The 21,258-nt window shown below is 40.9% G+C and overlaps 1 protein-coding gene across 1 annotated transcript in view; it reads right to left on the reverse strand.

The window, feature by feature from the left end:
• LOC118397706 (fibronectin type III domain-containing protein 1) overlaps window positions 1–21,258 on the reverse strand; it is an 83,442-nt gene that overhangs the window by 4,122 nt on the left and 58,062 nt on the right. The window contains exons 18-21 of the mRNA XM_052468944.1: window positions 18,701–18,809; window positions 1,137–1,216; window positions 943–972; window positions 16–177 (exon numbers count right to left, since the gene is read on the reverse strand). Coding sequence (XP_052324904.1) covers window positions 16–177; window positions 943–972; window positions 1,137–1,216; window positions 18,701–18,809 — 381 coding nt within the window. The remainder of the gene's footprint in view (window positions 1–15; window positions 178–942; window positions 973–1,136; window positions 1,217–18,700; window positions 18,810–21,258) is intronic.

Consider the following 21,258-nt stretch of genomic DNA (forward strand, 5'->3'; position numbering starts at 1 on the left):
TTACAGCAGTAGTACCTTTCAGCCCATCTCCCATGAAGATCTTGTATCTCAGTGAGTTGCAGAGGACCACACCTACAAACTTTCTGTACCATGTCCTCTTGACGTACTGGCTGCCCTTACAGGCACTGTGCTGGGGGTTGTATCGGAAGGAAAAGGGGATCCAGATAGGCTCTCCACCTGTGGGGGAGGGGGGCAATTAACAGGAGACTGTCCTGTGTAGCTAATTTGGTAAGACCGTGGCTCTAGCAAGGCCAGGGTTGTGGGTTTGATCTCTTTTGGGGTCACATATACTAAAATCTATGCATTCACTTTACAGAAAGTCACGGGATAAAAGTGGCATATATTACAATACTACAAAACGGTTGAGGTTAAGCTTTCAGCATATCTTTAATGACAGTTCCTCTATCTGACAGAGTGCTTGACAATACTACACTCACAAAGCTAGTCATTTGTACTTACACTCAACCTGTCAGTTCTCACAAAGCTAGTCATGACTAACTACACTCAACTCCTTTACAACCCCTTTACTGACAGTGTGCACTATGCCAGTCTCTCGTATTCAGATACACAGTAAATCACCTCCACTCATTGTGCATAGCACCCGGGGGAAGGGGAAGGGTGAGAGAGGGTTGAGGAGGGAACCAGTGCCTGTCCCCTTGTCCCTCCTCTTTGAAATACCTGACTGACTCTCTCAATTAAAAACAATGAATACCAAAACTCTACTTTCACAATGTTTTACCACTATGGCTGTCTGCCAAGTCTAGTTAATGTAAGTGTAGTTGTATGCAACCGTATGTATGTCTCTCCACAGACTGTTAACTCCTCACAAGCTCACTCCAGCTGTCATTTTGGGTTTCTTCAAATGATCTGAAGCAATGTTGGTCTGGACTAGAGTATAAGCCATGTTTTGAGTAATATATGAGAACTATCGATACCACTCACCAGGTGGTCGTTCAATAAGAAGAGGGTCATCTGAAAAAGATTAAAAAAATGTGTTTAAATGAGAGACATGAACTGGGACTGAATTTATACATCAACTAAAAATGGGAGGATACAGACAACTCAGGTAGATGTGGCCTTAGCGCAGGCACAAAGTAAAACTGATCCTAGTAACCTGACCTAATACTCATACAGACCTGACTCAGTGACATAGGTGATTGTATCGCTGACCGGTCCCAGCCCAAAGACATTCTTCGCCTGCACTTTGAAGTAATACCTGAGGTAAAATAAGACAAAACAGAGTGTGTGTATAGTCATTAATCTAGGAGTTAAAGAGTAATTTAGACAGGACTCTGTTGCCACATGAAAGGTATTTATACTCTAATGTCTAGAACAGATGTCCGGAAGGGAGGCAGCACTCGATGTCCGGAAGGGAGGCAGCACTCATAGAATTAAGAGAAGACTGTTTTTATGTTCTTATGAATCTAAAGTGAGCAGAACGCAATAAAATGGTAATTTGGCATGTGTTGAAGAGGGATAAAAGGAGTGACAGAAGGAGGGAGAGAGAAGGAAAGAAAGAAGGGGAATGGAGTAGATTGAAAGTGGGGGAGTGAGGGAGAGAGGTACTGTATGGTTTGGGAGGGAAGGAGGGAGGGAGGAAGAGAAAAAAGTCCTCAAGTCAGCAATTTCTCACTGAGAGCTTTCCTATATGACACAATGTCCCTCCTGACTGAGCTCTGCCCTTACAAAAAAACGACATGTCAATTTTGCAGTTTCAAATTTTAAAATCACATTTGATCAAGTTAAATGTTTTAACATGTGAAACTGCAAAACAATTTTTTTTCGTGATTTATTTTCACATGCAAACTTGCAATTCCACATCTTTAAATGAAAATAAAATGTGGAGCTTCACATGTAAGAAAACTTTCATATGCGAAAATACATTTTTCACATATTGAATTGAAAGTTCACATGTGGGGTTGAAATAATGTTATTCTCCCCACATGTGAAAGATGGTGTTAACATGGTGTTAGCAGTAGCAATGTTTCCCCTGGTGGAACTCAAGTGACCACAACTAAAAAGCCCAAATTCAGGACCGGGGAATGATTTTTCGGGACATTCACAGAAGTGTGGACAGCTAACATTTTTGGGGGGACAGGTTAATGAATCACATTCAAACGGCGACATAGTTCTGATGTATGAAGGTCACTGCCTGTTAAAGGGGCAATTCAATTCTACATACATTTTTCAATTAAACATATTCAGGATCGGTGTCCCCTAACGTAGGCTAACGATTAGCATGAGGTTATAAGTAACAAGAACATTTCCCAGGACATAGACATATCTGATATTGGCAGAAAGCTTAAATTCTTGTTAATTGGCAGAAAGCTTAAATTCTTGTTAATCTAACTGCACTGTCCAATTCACCATAGCTATTACAGTGAAAGAATACCATGCTATTGCTTGAGGAGAGTGCACCATTTTGAAAATGAAAAGTTATTAATAAACAAAATCGGAACATTTGGGCAGTCTTGATACATCATTTTGAACAGAAAACCAATGATTCATTGGATCAGTCTAAAACTTTGCTAATACACTGCTACCATCTAGTGGACAAACCCTAAATTGCACCTGGGCTGGAATAACACATAAAGGCCTTTCTCTTGCATTAAAACAATTATGGTATGAAAAAATACAAAAGTATGTTTTTTTTCTTTTTATTATATTTTACCAGATACTATTGAGGTTGGAAGTTTACATACACTTAGGTTGGAGTCATTACAACTCGTTTTTCAACCACTCCACAAATTTCTTGTTGACAAACTATAGTTTTGCAAGTCGGTTTGGACATCTACTTTGTGCATGACAAAAGGTCATTTTCCAACAATTGTTTACAGACATATTATTTCTCTTATGAACCACTGGAATTGTAATACAGTGAATTATAAGTGTACATACACTATGTTGACTGTGCCTTTAAACAGATTGGAAAATTCCAGAAAATTATATCATGGCTTTAGAAGCTTCTGATAGGCTAATTGACATAATTTGAGTCTATTGGAGGTGTACCTGTGGATTTATTTCAAGGCCTACCTTCAAACCCAGTGCCTCTTTGCTTGACAGCATGGGAAAATCAAAAGAAATCAGTCAAAAATTGTGGACCTCCACAAGTCTGGTTCATCCTTGGGAGCAATTTCCAAACGCCTGAAGGTATCACGTTGATCTGTACAAACAATAGTATGCAAATATAAACACCATGGGACCACTCAACCGTCATACCGCAAAGGAAGGAGATGCGTTCTGTCTCCTAGAGATTAATGTACTTTGGTGTGAAAAGTGCAAATCAATCCCAGAACAATAGCAAAGGACCTTGTGAAGATGCTGGAGGAAACAGGTACAAAAGTATCTATATCCTCTGTAAAATGAGTCCTATATCGATATAACCTGAAAGGCCCTCGGCAAGGAAGAAGCCACTGCTCCAAAACCGGCATAGAAAGCCAGACTACGGTTTGCAACTGCACATGGGGACAAGGATCATACTTTTAGCAGAAATGTCCTCTGGTCTGATGAAACAAAAATAGCACTGTTTGGCCATAATGACCATTGTTATGTTTAGAGGAAAAATAGGGAGGCTTGCAAGCCGAAGAACACCATCCCAACCATGAAGCACAGGGGTGGCAGCATCATGTTGTGGGGGTGCTTTACTGCAGGAGGCACTGGTGCACTTCACAAAATAGATGGCACCATAAGAAAGGAAAATGATGTGGATATATTGAAGCAACATCTCATGACATCAGTCAGGAAGATAAAAGCTTGGTCGCAAATGGGTCTTCCAAATGGACAAAGACTCCAAGCATACTTCCAAAGTTGGGTCAAAATGACAACAAAGTCAAGGTATTGAAGTGGCCATCACAAAGCCCTGAACTCGACCCTATAGAAAAATTGTGGGCAGAACTTAAAAAGTGTGGGGAAAAGCAAGGAGGCCTACAAACCTGACCCAGTTACACCAGTTCTGTCAGGAGGAATGGGTCAAAATTCACCCACCTTATTGTGGGAAGCTTGTGGAAGGCTACCCGAAACGTTTGACCCATGTTAAACCATTTAAAGGCAATGCTACCGAATACTAATTGAGTGTATGTTAACTTGTGACCCACTGGGAATGTGATGAAAGAAATACAAGCTGAAATAAATAATTCTCTCTTCTATTATTGTGACATTTCACATTCATAAAATAAACTGGTGATCCTAACTGACCTAAGACCGATAATTTCTCCTAGGATTAAATGTCAGGAATTGTGAAAAACTGAGTTGAAATGTATTTGGCTAAGGTGTATGTAAACTTCTGTCTTCCATTGTATATTGTGTTATAATCTCCTATATTGCTTTCACATTTCCACAATGGAGGAATAGTGTTAATGGAGGAATAGTGTTATTTAATATATGGTGCAATCCTCTAGTAAGTGAGTTACTTTGTGCCATTAATATCAAGCAAAACCTCTAAAGTTGAGAACTAAATGAATAGTATTTCATAGAGAAAAACCCCAAAGTATTGTTAGCAAAACCAAATATTTTATGGAAATCATTCTGAAATCTAAGAACAAATTTTCCCTATCTTTGGTTTTGTTACCCTGGCCTTTGTTTTCACTGCCTTTTTTTCCAGTTGCAAGGTTTGACACATTCATTCTAGCAACATGGAAACCTGCATCCCACTGCTGGTACCTCTGAAGTTAAGCAGGCTCAGTCCCTGGATGGGAGACCAGATATAGCTGGAAGTTGTGAAGAACAAAATGCAATGTGGGGAATTTTTCTTTTCACATGAGGGAAAAACACATACAAAAATAAATACAAATTCACGTGATCTGTTCACGCGTGTCCGGAAACCACATGTTTTTTTCAAGTATGTCCGGAAACCACATGTTTTTTTCAAGTATGTCCGGAAAACCACATGTTTTTTTCAAGCAGTTTTTAAATATTTGGGGGTTTGTAAGGGTGAGGTCACTTCACTTTAGTCTCAGTGTGTTTTAAATACATACTGTACAGGGGAGGAATTATTTAATACCCTCATATTCAAAACAACACCGTGAGACGAGGTTTTGCGATCTGTCCATATAGTTGACAATGTGTGTCTTTGTGTGTTCTCCCCCTGCTGTAGGGTTACATACAGTAATTTCACAGTCCGCTAATTCCCACCCAAACCCTTAACAACGTAAAGTCTGCCGGTCTGGATCCAATTACTGGAGCCATGTGGAAACTGACCAAAATATCAGAAAAGAAAAGAGAAAAGGAGGCAGAAAAAGGGAAGAGTGAAAATCACAGAGAGAGGCAGAAGGAGAGAGAAAGAGAATATAGTACCGGCCAAAAGTTTGGGCACACCTACTCATTCAAGGGTTGTTCTTTATTTTTACTATTTTCTACATTGTAGAAAGTGGAAACTTATGTACAGTACCGGCCAAAAGTTTGGGCACACCTACTCTTTCAAGGGTTGTTCTTTATTTTTTACTATTTTCTACATTGTAGATCACAACTATGAAATAACACATATGGAATCATGTACTAACCAAAACTGTGTTAAACAAATCAAAATATATTTTTATGTTTTAAATTCTTCAAAGTAGCCACCCTTTGCCTTGATGACAGCTTTGCACACTCTTGGCTTTCCCTCAACCAGCTTCATTTGGAATGCTTTTCCAATAGGCTTGAAGGAGTTCCCACATTTTGTGAGCACTTTTTGGCTGTTTTTCCTTCACTCTGCAGTCCAACTCATTCCAAACCATCTCAATTGGGTTGAGATCTGGTGATTGTGGAGGCCAGGTCATCTGATGCAGCAGTCCACCACTCTACTTCTTGATCAAATAACCCTTACACAGCCTGGAGTTGTGTTGGGTCAGTGTCCTGTTGAAAAACAAATGATAGTCCCACTGAGCGCAAACCAGATGGGATGGCGTATCACTGCAGAATGCTGTGGTAGCCATGATGGTTAAGTGTGCCTTGAATTCTAAATAAATCACAGACAGTGTCACCAGCAAAGCACCCCCACACCATCACACCTCCTCCTCCATGCTTCACGGTGGGAACCACGCATGTGGAGATCATCTATTCACCTACTCTGCATCTCACAAAGACACAGCAGTTGGAACCAAAAATCTCAAATTTTGACTCATCAGACCAAAGGACAGATTTCCACCAGTCTAAAGTCCATTGCTCGTGTTTCTTGGGCCAAGCCAGTCTCTTCTTCTTATTTGTGTCCTTTAGTAGTGGTTACTTTGGTCTGATGCACGCAGTCTCTGAACAGTTGATGTTGAGATGCGTCTGTTACTTGAACTCTGTGACGCATTTATTTGGGTTGCTATCAAAGGTCCTGTAATTTTTTATCCTATGCAGCAGAGGTAACTCTAGGTCTTCCTTTCCTGTGAAGGTCCTCATGAGAGCCAGTTTCATCATACAACTTGATGGTTTTTGAGACTGCACTTCCAGATACTTTAAAAGTTCTTGAAACTTTCCGGATTGACTTGACCTTCATGTCTTAAAGTAATGATGGACTGTCGTTTCTCTTTGCTTATTTGAGCTGTTCTTGCCATAATATGGACTTGGTATTTTACCTAATAGGGCTTTCTTCTGTATACCACCCCTACCTTGTCACAACACAACTGATTGGGTCAAACGCATTAAGAATGAAAGAAATTCCACAAATTAACTTTCACTAAGGAACACCTGATAATTGAAATGCATTCCAGGTGACTACCTCATGAAGCTGGTTGAGAGAATGCAAAGAGTGTGCAAAGCTGTCAATCAAGCCAAAGGGTGGCTACTTTGAAGAATCTCAAATACATTAGTTGATTTGTTTAACACTTTTTTGGTTACTACATGATTCCATGTGTTATTTTATAGTTTTGATGTCTTCACTATTATTCTACAATGTAGAAAGTGTCAAAATATTGTTTTTTTGTGAATTATTCATTCGCGTGTGCTCATGCGAGGGGTAGTGTTGCTGCAGTGCAGAGAGACTAAATGCCTTTAGATGGATCCTTACAGACAGCCTGACACAGGTGAACCTTTCATGAACAATTATAAACTGTCAATCTGTCAATCACTCTACAAGTACAATAAATACAAAGTATTTACTCATGAATCAAAGTATTTACACACAAGTCATATGCACAATTTTAATTTAACCTTTATTTAACCAGGCAAGTCAGTTAAGAACATATTCTTATTTTCAATGACAGCCTGGGAACAGTGGGTTAACTGCCTGTTCAGGGGCAGAATGACAGATTTGTACCTTGTCAGCTCGGGGGTTTGAACTCGCAACCTTCCGGTTACTTGTCCAACGCTCTAACCACTAGGCTACGCTGCCGCCCCACAAACAGACAGACACACAAACCACAGAGCAAGAGCAAATGCATGCTTCTACATTCCAAAGTTATGTATTTAGGAACATATGTCTGTGTGTGTCCCCGCAGTGACAGTGGATGAGTGTTTAAGCGAGTGTGTGTGATGTTCGTGGGACAGTTCATCAAGTGTGAGATTGTGTGTGTGTGTGTGTGTGTGTGTGTGTGTGTGTGTGTGTGTGTGTGTGTGTGTGTGTGTGTGTGACAGTAACAAAGTGTGCTGATTTGTGTAGGCCTACATATGTGCATGGCTAACACCTGAGCGTGAACCGTTGGCTCGGGTCTGAAACGTTGACTTGGGTCTGGCACCATGGAGGGAAAGCTTTATGGCTACTTGGAAGAGCTAACAAACGCACACCGCCCCCTGCCAGACCCTGTGTCTCCCTTAGACACCCTGCTCTGTTTAACACCCAGAGCTGTGTATGTGTGTGTTACAGAGCTGTCAGGTTTCCTGCTCGTGATTTATCGACACACTTGCTCTGCATTAAGTTTCCACTTTCTACAATGTAGAAAATAGTAAAAATAAAGAAAAACCCTTGAATGAGTAGGTGTATCCAAACTTTAAGCTGGTACATCATGTTTTCAGGATGATTTAAACGTGTTTTCAAACCTGCCTCTACCCAGTTAGCTCTGATTTACATCACTCTGAGGGCTTCTTAATAACTTACTGTATATAAGCATTACAATACCACACAGTGCTGGTCTCTGACTGGGGCTGACATCACACACACATGCATAGAATTACACACACAGAGACAGATACAGTGAACACATGTCATGTGTCTAACATCACTGAGACCTACCGGGAACAATAATCATATAAACGCACATTCCAATACCCTATAGGTAGGTCCAAAAAATTGCCAAACATTCCATCCACCCCAAACCATATACGGTTCACTTTGCTACCGTCTGGCCAATGGTACCGGAGCATCGGCTCTTGGACCAACAGGCATCGAGACAGCTTCTACCCCCAAGCCATAAGACTGATAAATAGCCAGACTGCTGAATAGTGAATTAATGGTACAATTCCTGACATTTAATCCTAGTAAAAATCACCTTATTTTAAGACAGATTATTGGTATAACTGAGGCAAGTTTGTAGGCCTCCTTGCTCTCAAACGCTTTTTCAGTTCTGCCTACAAATTTTCCATAGGATTGAGGTCAAGGCCAATACCTTGACTTTATTGTCCTTAAGCCATTTTGCCACAACTTTGGAAGTATGCTTGGGGTCATTGTCCATTTGGAAGACCCATTTGCGACCAAGCTTTAACTTCCTGACTGATGTCTTGAGATGTTGCTTTAATATATCAACACAGGAGCACGTGATGCCGTGGAGCTGAGCAGACGTTGACAAACCGAGCTCTTCAAAGTTATTCTATTTTTACCTTTTACCTAGACGTTGAAACAATATTCTAACATCGGCTGATAAATTGTCAAGTACTTACCTTCCCAAAGAGCCATGGATCTCCAACCGAGAGGCAAGAAGGACGACCAAAACGTTGTTGATTCCCAAGATAACGATAACGCTACAGCTAGCAAGATTAGCATTAGCCCTCATAACTCAGACGACAGTTCCAGACTGTTGCTCTCAGCAGTCTCTTGTGAGCCTGCCGACATGCTGGCTCCTCTCCTCCGGGAAATTCAGGATGGTAACAGAGGTCTTTCTATGAAAATGTATAAGAAATCGGCTGAACTCCATTCTTCCATTGACGACCTGAAATCCTCCATGAATTATCTCCTTTTGAGAACGACTGAGGCAGAGTTGCGCATTAGCACAGTTGAAGATACCATCGCTCGACATGACCAGGTCTTGATACAACTGCAAAAGGACAATGCCTACCTCAAAAACAAGGTATATCAGATGGAGAACCAGAGTAGACGTAGCAGCCCTTACCGTGGGTATTACACCGTGGGTATTACATATTACATGGGTACGTGGGTATTACGTATTACATATTCAGCCATAAATATCTATTCACAACATTTGTTTTCAACTTAGAGAGCTTAGTTTAGTTTACGCCAAGGTTTAGCTAGTAAGAGCAAGATGGAAAGCGAGCAGCAACGTATCTCTACAAGGGTATTCATGTTTGATTGTTGGGATTGTTGTTTTAGTCTGACAATCGGGGTGGGTGGGATTTTTATTATTTTTTTCTTCCTTTTTTCTACGTTTATTGTTTCCTTCCTAAAGAGACACATAGGTCACTTTTGAAACATTTCCTAATTATCTGCATATGATAGATTTCCATTCAGTTACATATTTGAAACCCAACCTATGCTTAATCCACTAAAATATGTCACATTCAACGTAAAAGGCCTTTAACAGCCCAATTAAAAGGAAGAGTCTATACATACCTTAAGAAATGAAAGGCTGACATTGTGTTTTTACAAGAAACACATCTTACAGCCAGTGAACACAAGACATTGAAGAGGGAATGGGTAGGACAAGTTTTTGCATCCTCTTTTAACTCCAAAGCAAGAAGAACTGCAATTTTGATAAGTAGAAACATCCCCTTCTGCTCTAACAACACCATCTCTGATCCCTCTGGCAGGTTTGTTTTGGTGCAGGGGCATATGTTTTCAGAGTCTTGGATCCTATTGAATATTTATGCTCCTAACTTCGATGACCATAGGTTTATTGAGAATGTCTTCCTTCAGGTCGCTCAAGCACCACCAGGATGGCTACTGGTTGGAGGAGATTTTAATTTTTGCTAAGATACAGTTCTTGATAGGTCTTCTGATAAACCCTCACCAAAGCCGGCAAGCTCACCATGTCATTCATGAAAGATCTCAATTTACTAGACATCTGGAGACAGTTGCACCCACAGGATAGGGACTACTCTTTTTATTCGCACCCACACAAGACACACACACGCATAGATAACTTTTTACTTTCGACACAACTGTTTCAAAGAGTGTTAGATGTCGAGTATCTCCCCAGATTGCTTAGTGACCATTCTCCTCTGGTATTATCAATCTCCATTCTAATTCTCCAATTCTACACTCCTAAAACAACCTGAATGTTGTGCATTCATCAAAAAGCAGATCAATATTTTTACTTTGACAAACAAACCCGCGGAACTGAGTGCCCTTGAATCTGAAATCTCTGAGCTAGAGAAAACCTACCAAAGAGGCCCGACTAAAGATCTATACAGGCTTTTGGTAAATAAAAAACTTTAATATAATATTCTGAACACATATCAAGCTGAGAGGGCCATCATTAAATCCAAACAGCGTTATTACGTGCTTGGAGAGAACGCTCACAATGTATTGGCATGGCAACTGAAAGCAGAGGAAAGTAAGAGGACAATTAATCCCTACTGAAATTAATAATACTTTTAAGAAATACCATGAAGACCTCTACACTTCCCAATCAAGCGATGATCTATCAGAGATCGACTCCTTTCTCTCCTCTCTCAACCTCCCATGCCTGTCAGGGGAAGACAGCGGGCGCCTGAGTGAACACTTCTCAGTTCCTGAATTGTTGGAGGCCATTAAATCCTTACCTTCTAATAAATCTCCTGGGGAGGATGGCTTCCCTCCACAGTTCTATAAAGAATTTAGGGAGCTGTTGGTCCCCTACCTTATGGAGGTACTTAAAAAAGCCAGAGAAGACAACTGCTTTCAAGAGTCCTTCTCTCAAGCAGTGATTACTGTAATCCACAAGAAAGGGAAAACCCCGCTAAAGTGCGCCTCCTATAGACCAATCTCTCTCCTTAACACAGATTGTAAACTGGTCACCAAGATGATATCTAAGAGTCTGGAGTCATGTCTTCCCCTGTTGGTCAACCCAGATCAGACTGGCTTCATAATTAATAGATTGTCCTCCAATAATCTCAGAAGGTTCTTTGATATAATTCACCTTGCTAACAAAAACAAAATACCTAGAGTCGCAGTCTCCCTCAACGCCGAAAAGGCCTTTGATAGCGTTGAATGGCCATACCTCTTTCGCGTCTTGGAATAGTTCGTTTTAGGTACTGTGTTTGTAAATTTGATAAAATCACTCTACAAATCTCCTAAAGCTAGGATTGCTACCAATGGGATTACTTCCTCCTCTTTCCCTCTTTATAGGGGGAACAGACAAGGTTGCCCAATTAGCCCCCACCTCTTTGCCCTCGCCATCGAACCTTTGGCTGAGGCTATTAGAACGTGCCCTGACATACATGGCTTTGAGGTGGGCCCCCATACCCATAAATTATCACTCTTTACGGACGACCTTATCTTATTTCTAACAAACCCAGAACACTCCCTCTCTCACTTGCAGATCCTACTACAGTGTTATAGTTCTTTCTCTGGATATAAGGTCAATTTTGATAAAAGCGAAATCTTACCGTTGTCTGTCTTTGACCATCATACCATCAAGCACAAGTTTCCTTTTAGATGGTCACCTATGGGCTTCACATTTGGGCATAATGGTGGATGGTAATCTAAACAACCTCTATAAACTCAATCTGGCAAGTTTGTTGCAAAGGGTGGAGGTTGACCTTTGTAAATGGATGGACTTACCTCTCACTCTACTGGGTAGAATCAATGTAATTAAAATGAATGTCCTGCCCAGATTTCTATATCTGTTTCAATCTCTCCCTATCCCTGTTCCCGCAGCATTTTTTTCCTCTCTCGACAAGCTGACCAGACGGTTTATCTGGCACGGCAAAACCCCTAGGGTTGGCCTGGATAAACTGACACTTGATCACAGTCAAGGGGGATTAAACCTCCCCAATTTTAGAATGTACTACTGGGCTGCACAGTCTAGGTTTCTGGCTCAGAGGTTTGACAATGGTCCCTCTCCCTCATGGTTGAACATTGAAAAGCTTGAGGAAAATGATGACACTGGGGCAGAATTGTTTTACAAATCGGACAGAAAAGCTATAAAAACCATCACAGACAACCCTTTAATCATACATTCTGTCCTGGCATGGTGCAAACTGCATGAGCTGTTCGGACGAGAGGGATTCCTTTCCCATAAAACCCCTTTATGGAACAATAGATTGATCCCTATGTTTTTCCAGAATAGTAACTTTAGACCATGGTCTGATAAGGGGATCACTCTTCTGGAAAATTGTTACGTGGAGGGAGTTCTTATGTCTTTTGATCAGCTGAAACAGAAATACCACTTGCCTAACAAGGACTTCTTTAGCTACCTACAACTACGAAACTTTATTAGAGTGACTCTCAAGGGACAATGGAACCTACCTAAGATGTCACCTATTGAACAACTCTGCCACGCAGACCAACCACAGTTCAAGACCATTTCCCGTGTATACGATGCTCTTATGTCAGGACTAACACTGCCTGGGCTAGATAAACCCCAACTTAGATGGGAAAAAGATCTGGGTATTGATCATGATGAGGATCTATGGAGTGACCTATGCAGGGATGGTGTTACATCCACATTGAACTCCAGATACAGACTGATCCAGTTTAATTTCCTCCATCAGCTCTATATCACCCCACCTAGACTGCACAAGTTCAACCCAGATATATTCTCCCTATGTTTTAGATGTGGCTCAGATGAAGGAACATTCCTCCATTCCACTTGGCAGTGTTCAAAACTACACGGTTTCTGGCAGGGGGTATGCGATACCATATCCTCAATTCACGGGGTTGCATTCCCTTTAGACCCGGAGGTCTGTCTACTGGGTAACTTTACTAACACCAATCTTAGGCAAAGCCATACTATAAAGCTAACAGAAATATTGCTAGCGATTGGGTTTCTGGCAGGGGGTATGAGATACCATATCCTCAATTCACGGGGTTGCATTCCCTTTAGACCCGGAGGTCTGTCTACTGGGTAACTTTACTAACACCAATCTTAGGCAAAGCCATACTATAAAGCTAACAGAAATATTGCTAGCGATTGCCAAGAAATGTATTGCCTTGAAATGGAAATTGGATTCCTCCCTGTCAGTTGCAATGTGGCTATCGGAAGTTAATAGTTGTATCCCTTTGGAGAAAATCACTTACTGCTTGAGGAATAAGTTAAAGACATTTTAGAGAATTTGGCAACCTTTTATTGACTATATGGATAATCTCCCCCCACATCTAATTGATTGAATCTATATATAATCCTCACATATTTCACACGTAATGTATAATATGTAGCCTACGGCAGGTAATCCAATGTCTTGTTATTATTTTTTTCTTATTGTATGTTTGTATATTCTCTCCTATCATTGCTATGCAGATGACACACAATTAATCTTCTCCTTTCCCCCTTCTGATGACCAGGTGGCGAATCGCATCTCTGCATGTCTGGCAGACATATCCGTGTGGATGACGGATCACCACCTCAAGCTGAACCTCGGCAAGACAGAGCTGCTCTTCCTCCCGGGGAAGGACTGCCCGTTCCATGATCTCGCCATCACGGTTGACAACTCCATTGTGTCCTCCTCCCAGAGCGCTAAGAACCTTGGCGTGATCCTGGACAACACCCTGTCGTTCTCAACTAACATCAAGGCGGTGGCCCGTTCCTGTAGGTTCATGCTCTACAACATCCGCAGAGTACGACCCTGCCTCACACAGGAAGCGGCGCAGGTCCTAATCCAGGCACTTGTCATCTCCCGTCTGGATTACTGCAACTCGCTGTTGGCTGGGCTCCCTGCCTGTGCCATTAAACCCCTACAACTCATCCAGAACGCCGCAGCCCGTCTGGTGTTCAACCTTCCCAAGTTCTCTCACGTCACCCCGCTCCTCCGCTCTCTCCACTGGCTTCCAGTTTAAGCTCGCATCCGCTACAAGACCATGGTGCTTGCCTACGGAGCTGTGAGGGGAACGGCACCTCAGTACCTCCAGGCTCTGATCAGGCCCTACACCCAAACAAGGGCACTGCGTTCATCCACCTCTGGCCTGCTCGCCTCCCTACCACTGAGGAAGTACAGTTCCCGCTCAGCCCAGTCAAAACTGTTCGCTGCTCTGGCCCCCCAATGGTGGAACAAACTCCCTCACGACGCCAGGACAGCGGAGTCAATCACCACCTTCCGGAGACACCTGAAACCCCACCTCTTTAAGGAATACCTAGGATAGGATAAAGTAATCCTTCTCATCTAAAAAGATTTAGATGCACTATTGTAAAGTGGCTGTTCCACTGGATGTCATAAGGTGAATGCACCAATTTGTAAGTCGCTCTGGATAAGAGCGTCTGCTAAATTACTTAAATGTAAATGTAATGTAATGTATATATAATGATCATTATTTTTTTGTTACGCTCGTCTGTTACTGTCACTTTGTCTTATCGTTGTCTAATATCTTTTCACTTTTGTTTTGAATGTTCTTAATTGGAAAATGCAAAAATAAAATAATAAAAAAATATATACAGTGCCTTGCGAAAGTATCCGGCCCCCTTGAACTTGAACAAAGTATTAACTTAAGGGGGCTGAATAATTTTGCACGCCCAATTTTTCAGTTTTTGATTTGTTAAAAAAGTTCCACTTCATGATTGTGTCCCACTTGTTGTTTATTCTTCACAAAAAATACAGTTTTATATCTTTATGTTTGAAGCCTGAAATGTGGCAAAAGTTCGCAAAGTTCAAGGGGGCCGAATACTTTCGCAAGGCACTGTATGTCAATTAGCCTATAAGAAGCTTTTAAAGCCATGATATCATTTTCTGGAATTTTCCAATCTGTTTAAAGGCACAGTCAACTTAGTGTATGTAAACTTGTGAACCACTGGAATTGTGAATTATAAGTGAAATAATCTGTCTGTAAACAATTATTGTAAAAATTGCTTGTGTCATGCACAAAGCAGATGTCCTAACATACTTGCCAAAACTATAGTTTGTTAACAAGACATTTGTGGAGTGGTTGAATAATGAGTGTTAATGACTCCAACCTAAGTGTATGTAAACTTCCGACTTCCAACTGTACAGACCATATACCAACACACTACATTGTCACTCCCACACAAAACCCTCACAACATTCAGAAACACTACAAACCCTCACAACATTCAGAAACACTACAAACCCTCACACATTCAGAAACACTACACACACACACACACACACACACACACACACACACACACACACACACACACACACACACACACACACACACACACACACACACACGCACACGCACACGCACACGCACACGCACACGCACACGCACACACAATACACACGCCAATGACAATTATTTTTTTTATGAGCATGGCCTTATTTCTATTACACATTTTATGCACTGCAGTGCTAGCTAGCTGTAACTTATGCTTATGCTTACTACATTCATTCTCTGATCCTTTGATTGGGTGGACAACATGTCAGTTCATGCTGCAAGAGCTCTAAGAGGTTGGAGGACATCCTCCGGAAGTTGTCATAACTACTGTGTAAATCTATGGAACGGGGTGAGAACCCTGAGCTTCCTAGGTTTTGTATTGAAGTTAATGTCCCCGAAGAGGACGGAAGCTAGTTGAAGCTACTGTCATGACTTTCCCTCCAAGGTAAGGATCGAAGAGAGCCCTCCTCTCTCTCTTGAGAGTGGAATGTCTGAGTGTTACAACAGAGAGAAGCGTTGCAGTATTTTAACATCAAAAGATGGGATATTGAAACAATATTTCTAAAATAAATAATGTGGGAAATGGTTGTTGGGGCTCCAATCAATAATCATGTCAAATCAGTTGTGATATCTTTAAGGATGGTTTAACTAAATAACTATATCTCTGAAAGTGTACACATTCAAAGGGTCAGGTTTACATCTAAATGTTGTTTCTTATATGATTAAATATAAACCTCTTTGTGAAAAGATAGCAAGATGATTTTAGCCTTCGAAATGAGATAAAATTTGTCATAGAAAGTTTTACCAAGTCAGTAACCACGTCCACGTGAGCACAGACATTATGTCAACAGGATGGAATGCCCCATTTTTCCAGAGTGCATAAAAGGACTGCTAATGAAATTTACCACAGACCGAAAAATGTCGGGTCGCTGCCGGTGTGGTAAGTGATCCTAGCTGTACCCTGAATAATCAACCATTGAGACCAGAGAACGTGAGGATTTGGTCCACACTTCATGAAATGGATTAAAAACTACAAGTCCACAAATATGGTAAGACCCTCTGAAACTCCTGAGTGAAGAAGATGAAGACTACACAGGAACATTCAGTCTGCAGCTGTTTAAGTACTGTTAGCCTAGGAAACTTGGCCGAAGACAAAGCACAGTTTCCTTTCACCACCATAGAAACCTCTAAAAGATCTATTCTAACAAGCCTCTCTGAACACCGTGTGGTACGTCTCTGGAGGAACCGTTCTAACAGACACTGTTAGACCTAGAAGCTACAACCACAAAGGAGTCTTTGGTTGACAAACTTCTATCAAACTACTCTCCACAGACGGACCGGGCGATTTCAACAGAGAGATGACAAAGATATACACGTAAATATATATACACATTGCAATTATTTTCGAATGAGCGGTCGTTCATGTGCAAAGTATTCATATTACTATTGTTATGCTCTTATTTTTCAGAGTAAATAACTCGCGGACACTAGAGAATCTTTAACCAATTTTAATTCTTCCCAGAGGTTCTGTACAGCTGTAATCAGACAAACCAACATTTGTCCCATCCAGATATTTATATCCCACTTACGACACTCCCTCCCTCCAATCCTTACAGTCTCTCCCTCTCCTTTACATGCCCCTCCCTTTTCATTGTGTACCAAGCCGCCATATCGGGTTAGTCCACTAAGGACTTCCCATTGTATTATGTTAGTAATCAACGTATAATCTATCCTGTGTGTGTGATTGTCATTCTGTGTGATTATTTAGTTAGTTAGTAAATAAATAATTAAGCCAATTTTTTATATTGCTGAATCTGCATTTAGACTAGGGTTCATGCAGATTTGAAGTCAACGACGTTCAGAACGAGACTGATATGAGGTAATAATAATTAATGGATGACTAATATGATAACTGTCACGGTCGTCCTCCTCTTCATCTGAAGAGGAGAGGCGAGAAGGATCGGAGGACCAAAATGTGGCATGGTATGTGTTCATCATGAATTTTAATAAAGCAAACACTGAACACTGAAACACTATACAAAAACAATAAACGAAATAACAACTGTGAAGCTAATGAGAACTGTGCCGAAACAAGCAATCAATATAGACAATCACCCACAAACAAACAGTGCAACCCAGGCTACCTAAGTATGATTCTCAATCAGAGACAACTAATGACACCTGCCTCTGATTGAGAACCATACTAGGCCGAAACATAGAAATCCCCAAATCATAGAAAATCAAACATAGACTGCCCACCCCAACTCACGCCCTGACCATACTAAATAATGAATACAAAACAAAGGAAATAAAGGTCAGAACGTGACAATAACGATATATTCTGATATATTTTTTTGTTAATTCGGGAAACGGTAACTCATTAAACAAACTTTTTCCGTTATGCCCCAAGTTACTAATGAGTTAATTGTTACATGATTCATTTAATAATTAAACACAGTTAATTGATTTGATAAAATAGCCATCATCACATTAATGATAGTCACGTCACGACATTACTGTAGACCTTCATAGCAAAGCAGTGTGTTTTAACCAATTATTTGGTGATGTGAATATACTTAGTGTAGTATTATCTGAAAAGTTTTTTTTCTGAAATCCACTAAGGAGGATGGTCCTCCCTTTCTTCCTTTGAGGACCCTCTGCTGACCTATACGCACACCGGCACGATACAAACACAAATACATACACGCATGCACACCCTCACACACACACTTTTACACTCATTTTACACTCATAACTTGTTGGTTATTACTGCATTGTCGGAACTAGAAGCACAAGCATTTCGCTACACTCGCATTAACACCTGCTAACCATGTGTATGTGACAAATACAATTTGATTTGATTTGATTTCATCATATGCTGCTGCAACTCTGTTCTTTATTTTACTCTAATTATTACTGTATCTATCCGGGTGCCTAGTCACATTACCTTGCCTTCATGTACATATCTACCTCAAGTACCTTGTATCTCTGCACATTGATCCTGTACTGGGACTCCCTGTATATACTGTAGCTTCATTCTTGTCTATTTTATTTGATTCATTTCATGTTGGTTACTATTTTATGTCGTATTATTATTTTTTAAACGCTGCATCGATGGGAATGTTTCATAAGCGAGCAACTCACTGTAAAGTCTGCGCAAGCTGCATTCTGTGCATGTGATGAATACATTTTGATTTGATTTATAGTTACAAATACTTACACACAGACGCAAACACGCAGGCAAACACCTCCCCAGACGCACACACATGGGTAAAGAATATATGAGCCGTAACATCTCGCAAATCCTTTGTTTGTATAAGCAGCCCATTGTGAAAGACGCCGTAAACACTCGCACACACACAGAGAGCATATTCTCACCTGGAGTTAGGTTTGAGGTTTTCGACAGCCAGATGTGAGCCGCTGGATGCACTGGAGGACCACCTGTTGTTAAGGACGTCATCGTATGAGGCACTGTGGACCATGTAGCCTGCAGGGGTCACACACAAGGCGTGGGTCAGGGGCCAAATGTCACCAGAGGTTAGAGAGGGGATGGATCAAACATGGATCCATTTTAAAGTTTGAGAAGGAGAAATAAAATGTGTCCATGTTGGTTTTGATGTGTAGCCCAAGGTAAGGGTGGTCTGATGTTAGAGAGGAAATATTTTATTTGACAGGAGAGTGATTGGAGGCAGAAGAACGATCCCAACTAATTTGAGGTATCAGTGGTTTTAAACTAGAGACAGCCACAGTAAGTCACATTGTGGATCTGCCAACCACTACACATACAGAGACAATCTGTTTCTCTGTTTCTCACCTCTTGTTTTGCCTCTCCTCTCACACACAGAAGGGTAAACCTCCATAAAGCCCCAGGCCAGTACGTGAGTACTGAGGTCATGGAATGCTCAGATCATGCCACTCAGCCAGTGGAAACTCTACAAGGGCGGTGCTCCCTGCCACATCTAGCTCCTATGTGTTCATATTTTTTCTGGAGCCTGGCCAACACAGCTGGCTCAAGGTGGAGGGGAGGAGGAGGAGGGAACCACTACCACAGGCACCACTCTTGCTTTCTGATTGTGTTGATCCCTCTTTCTCTCCCTCTCTTTAATTTTTTCTCTATGACTATATTTTGTAATCAGAAGTGTGAAAACAGAAGCACTGGTGCAGCCTGTCACTCACTTACTGTATCCTTCTCTCCTCACGCTTTCATTCTCTCTCAACCCTGCTGCCTCTCTCTCCCTCTCTTTGTTTCCTCTTTACTTTGCTCATCTTTCTGACAACGCACCCCACAAGGGAATAAAAATGAGAAAACGTGAAATATTTCATATTGGCCAAATAATGTGTTAAAAAAATGCATTCCAACATATATTACAACATATATATATAAATGTATGTAAAATGTATATCACAATATATATTAAATGCATTGTGTGTTTAACGTATTTCAAAATACAATCTGAAGTACATTAAAAATGTATTTTAGAATATATTTTCAGATACATTTTCACATGTATTTATCAAAATATTTGCTAAAAATCTTTAGAAAGATTTTGTTGAGTTTTTCTTTATTTTTTACTATTTTCTACATTGTAGAATAACAGTGAAGACAACACTATGAAACAACATATATGGAATCATGTAGTAACCAAAAAAATGCATTTTATATTTTATATTCTTCAAAGTAGCCACCCTTTGCCTTGATGACAGCTTTGCACACTCTTGACATTCTCTCAACAAGCTTTATGAGGTAGTCACTTGGAATGCATTTCAATTAACAGGTGTGCCTTGCTAAAAGTACATTTGTGGAATTTCTTTCCTTCTTAATGCGTTTGAGCCAATTAGTTGTATTGTGACAAGGTAGGGTTGGTATACAGAAATAGCCCTATTTGGTAAAAGACCAAGTCCATATTATGGCAAGAATAGCTCAAATAAGCAAAGAGAAATGACAGTCATCCTTACTTTAAGACATGAATGCAAGTCAATGTCAAGAACTTTTAAAGTTTCTTCAAGTGCAGCCGCAAAAGCTATCAAGCGCTATGGTGAAACTGGCTCTCGTGAGGACCGCCACAGCAAAGGAAGACCTAGAGTTATCTCTGCTGCAGAGGATAAGAAATTACAGCACCTTTGATAGCAGCCCAAATAAATGCATCACAGAGTTCAAGTAACAGACACATCTCAACATCAACTGTTCAGAGGAGACTGTGTGAATCAGGTCTTCATGTTTGAATTGCTGCAAAGACAACACTACTAAAGGACACCAATAATAATAAGAGACTTGCTTGACCCAAGAAACACAAGCAATGGACATTAGACCGGTGGAAATCTGTCCTTGGTCTGATGAATCCAAATGATAGATTTTTGGTTCCAACCGCCGTGTCTTTGTGAGACGCGGAGTAGATGAATGAATGATCTCCGCATGTGTGGTTCCCACCATGAAGTTTTGCACCGTAAAGTTTTTGCAGGTGTGTTGCGGTTGCGGTTTCTCTGCTGGTGATTCTGTCAGTAATTTATTTAGAATTCAAGGTACGCTTAACCAGCATAGCTACCACAGCATTCTGCACTGATATGCCATCCCATCTGGTTTGCGCTTAGTGGGACTATCATTTGTTTTTCAACAGAACACTGACCCAAAACACACCTCCTGGCTGTGTAAGGGCTATTTGACCAAGAATGAGAGTGATGGAGTGCTGCATCAGATGGCCTGGCCTCCACAATCACCTGACCTCAACCCAATTGAGATGGTTTGGGATGAGTTGGACCGCAGAGTGAAGGAAAAGCAACCAACAAGTACTCAGCATATGTGGGAACTCCTGCAAGACTGTTGGAAAAGCATTCCAGGTGACTACCTCATGAAGCTGGTTGAGAGAATGCCAAGAGTGTGTATAGCTGTTATCAAGGCAAAGTGTGGCTACTTTTAAGTATTTCAAATATCAAGTATA

This window comes from Oncorhynchus keta, chromosome 19, assembly GCF_023373465.1.
Source record: "Oncorhynchus keta strain PuntledgeMale-10-30-2019 chromosome 19, Oket_V2, whole genome shotgun sequence".
In the NCBI taxonomy this organism is placed as follows: Eukaryota; Metazoa; Chordata; class Actinopteri; order Salmoniformes; family Salmonidae; genus Oncorhynchus; species Oncorhynchus keta.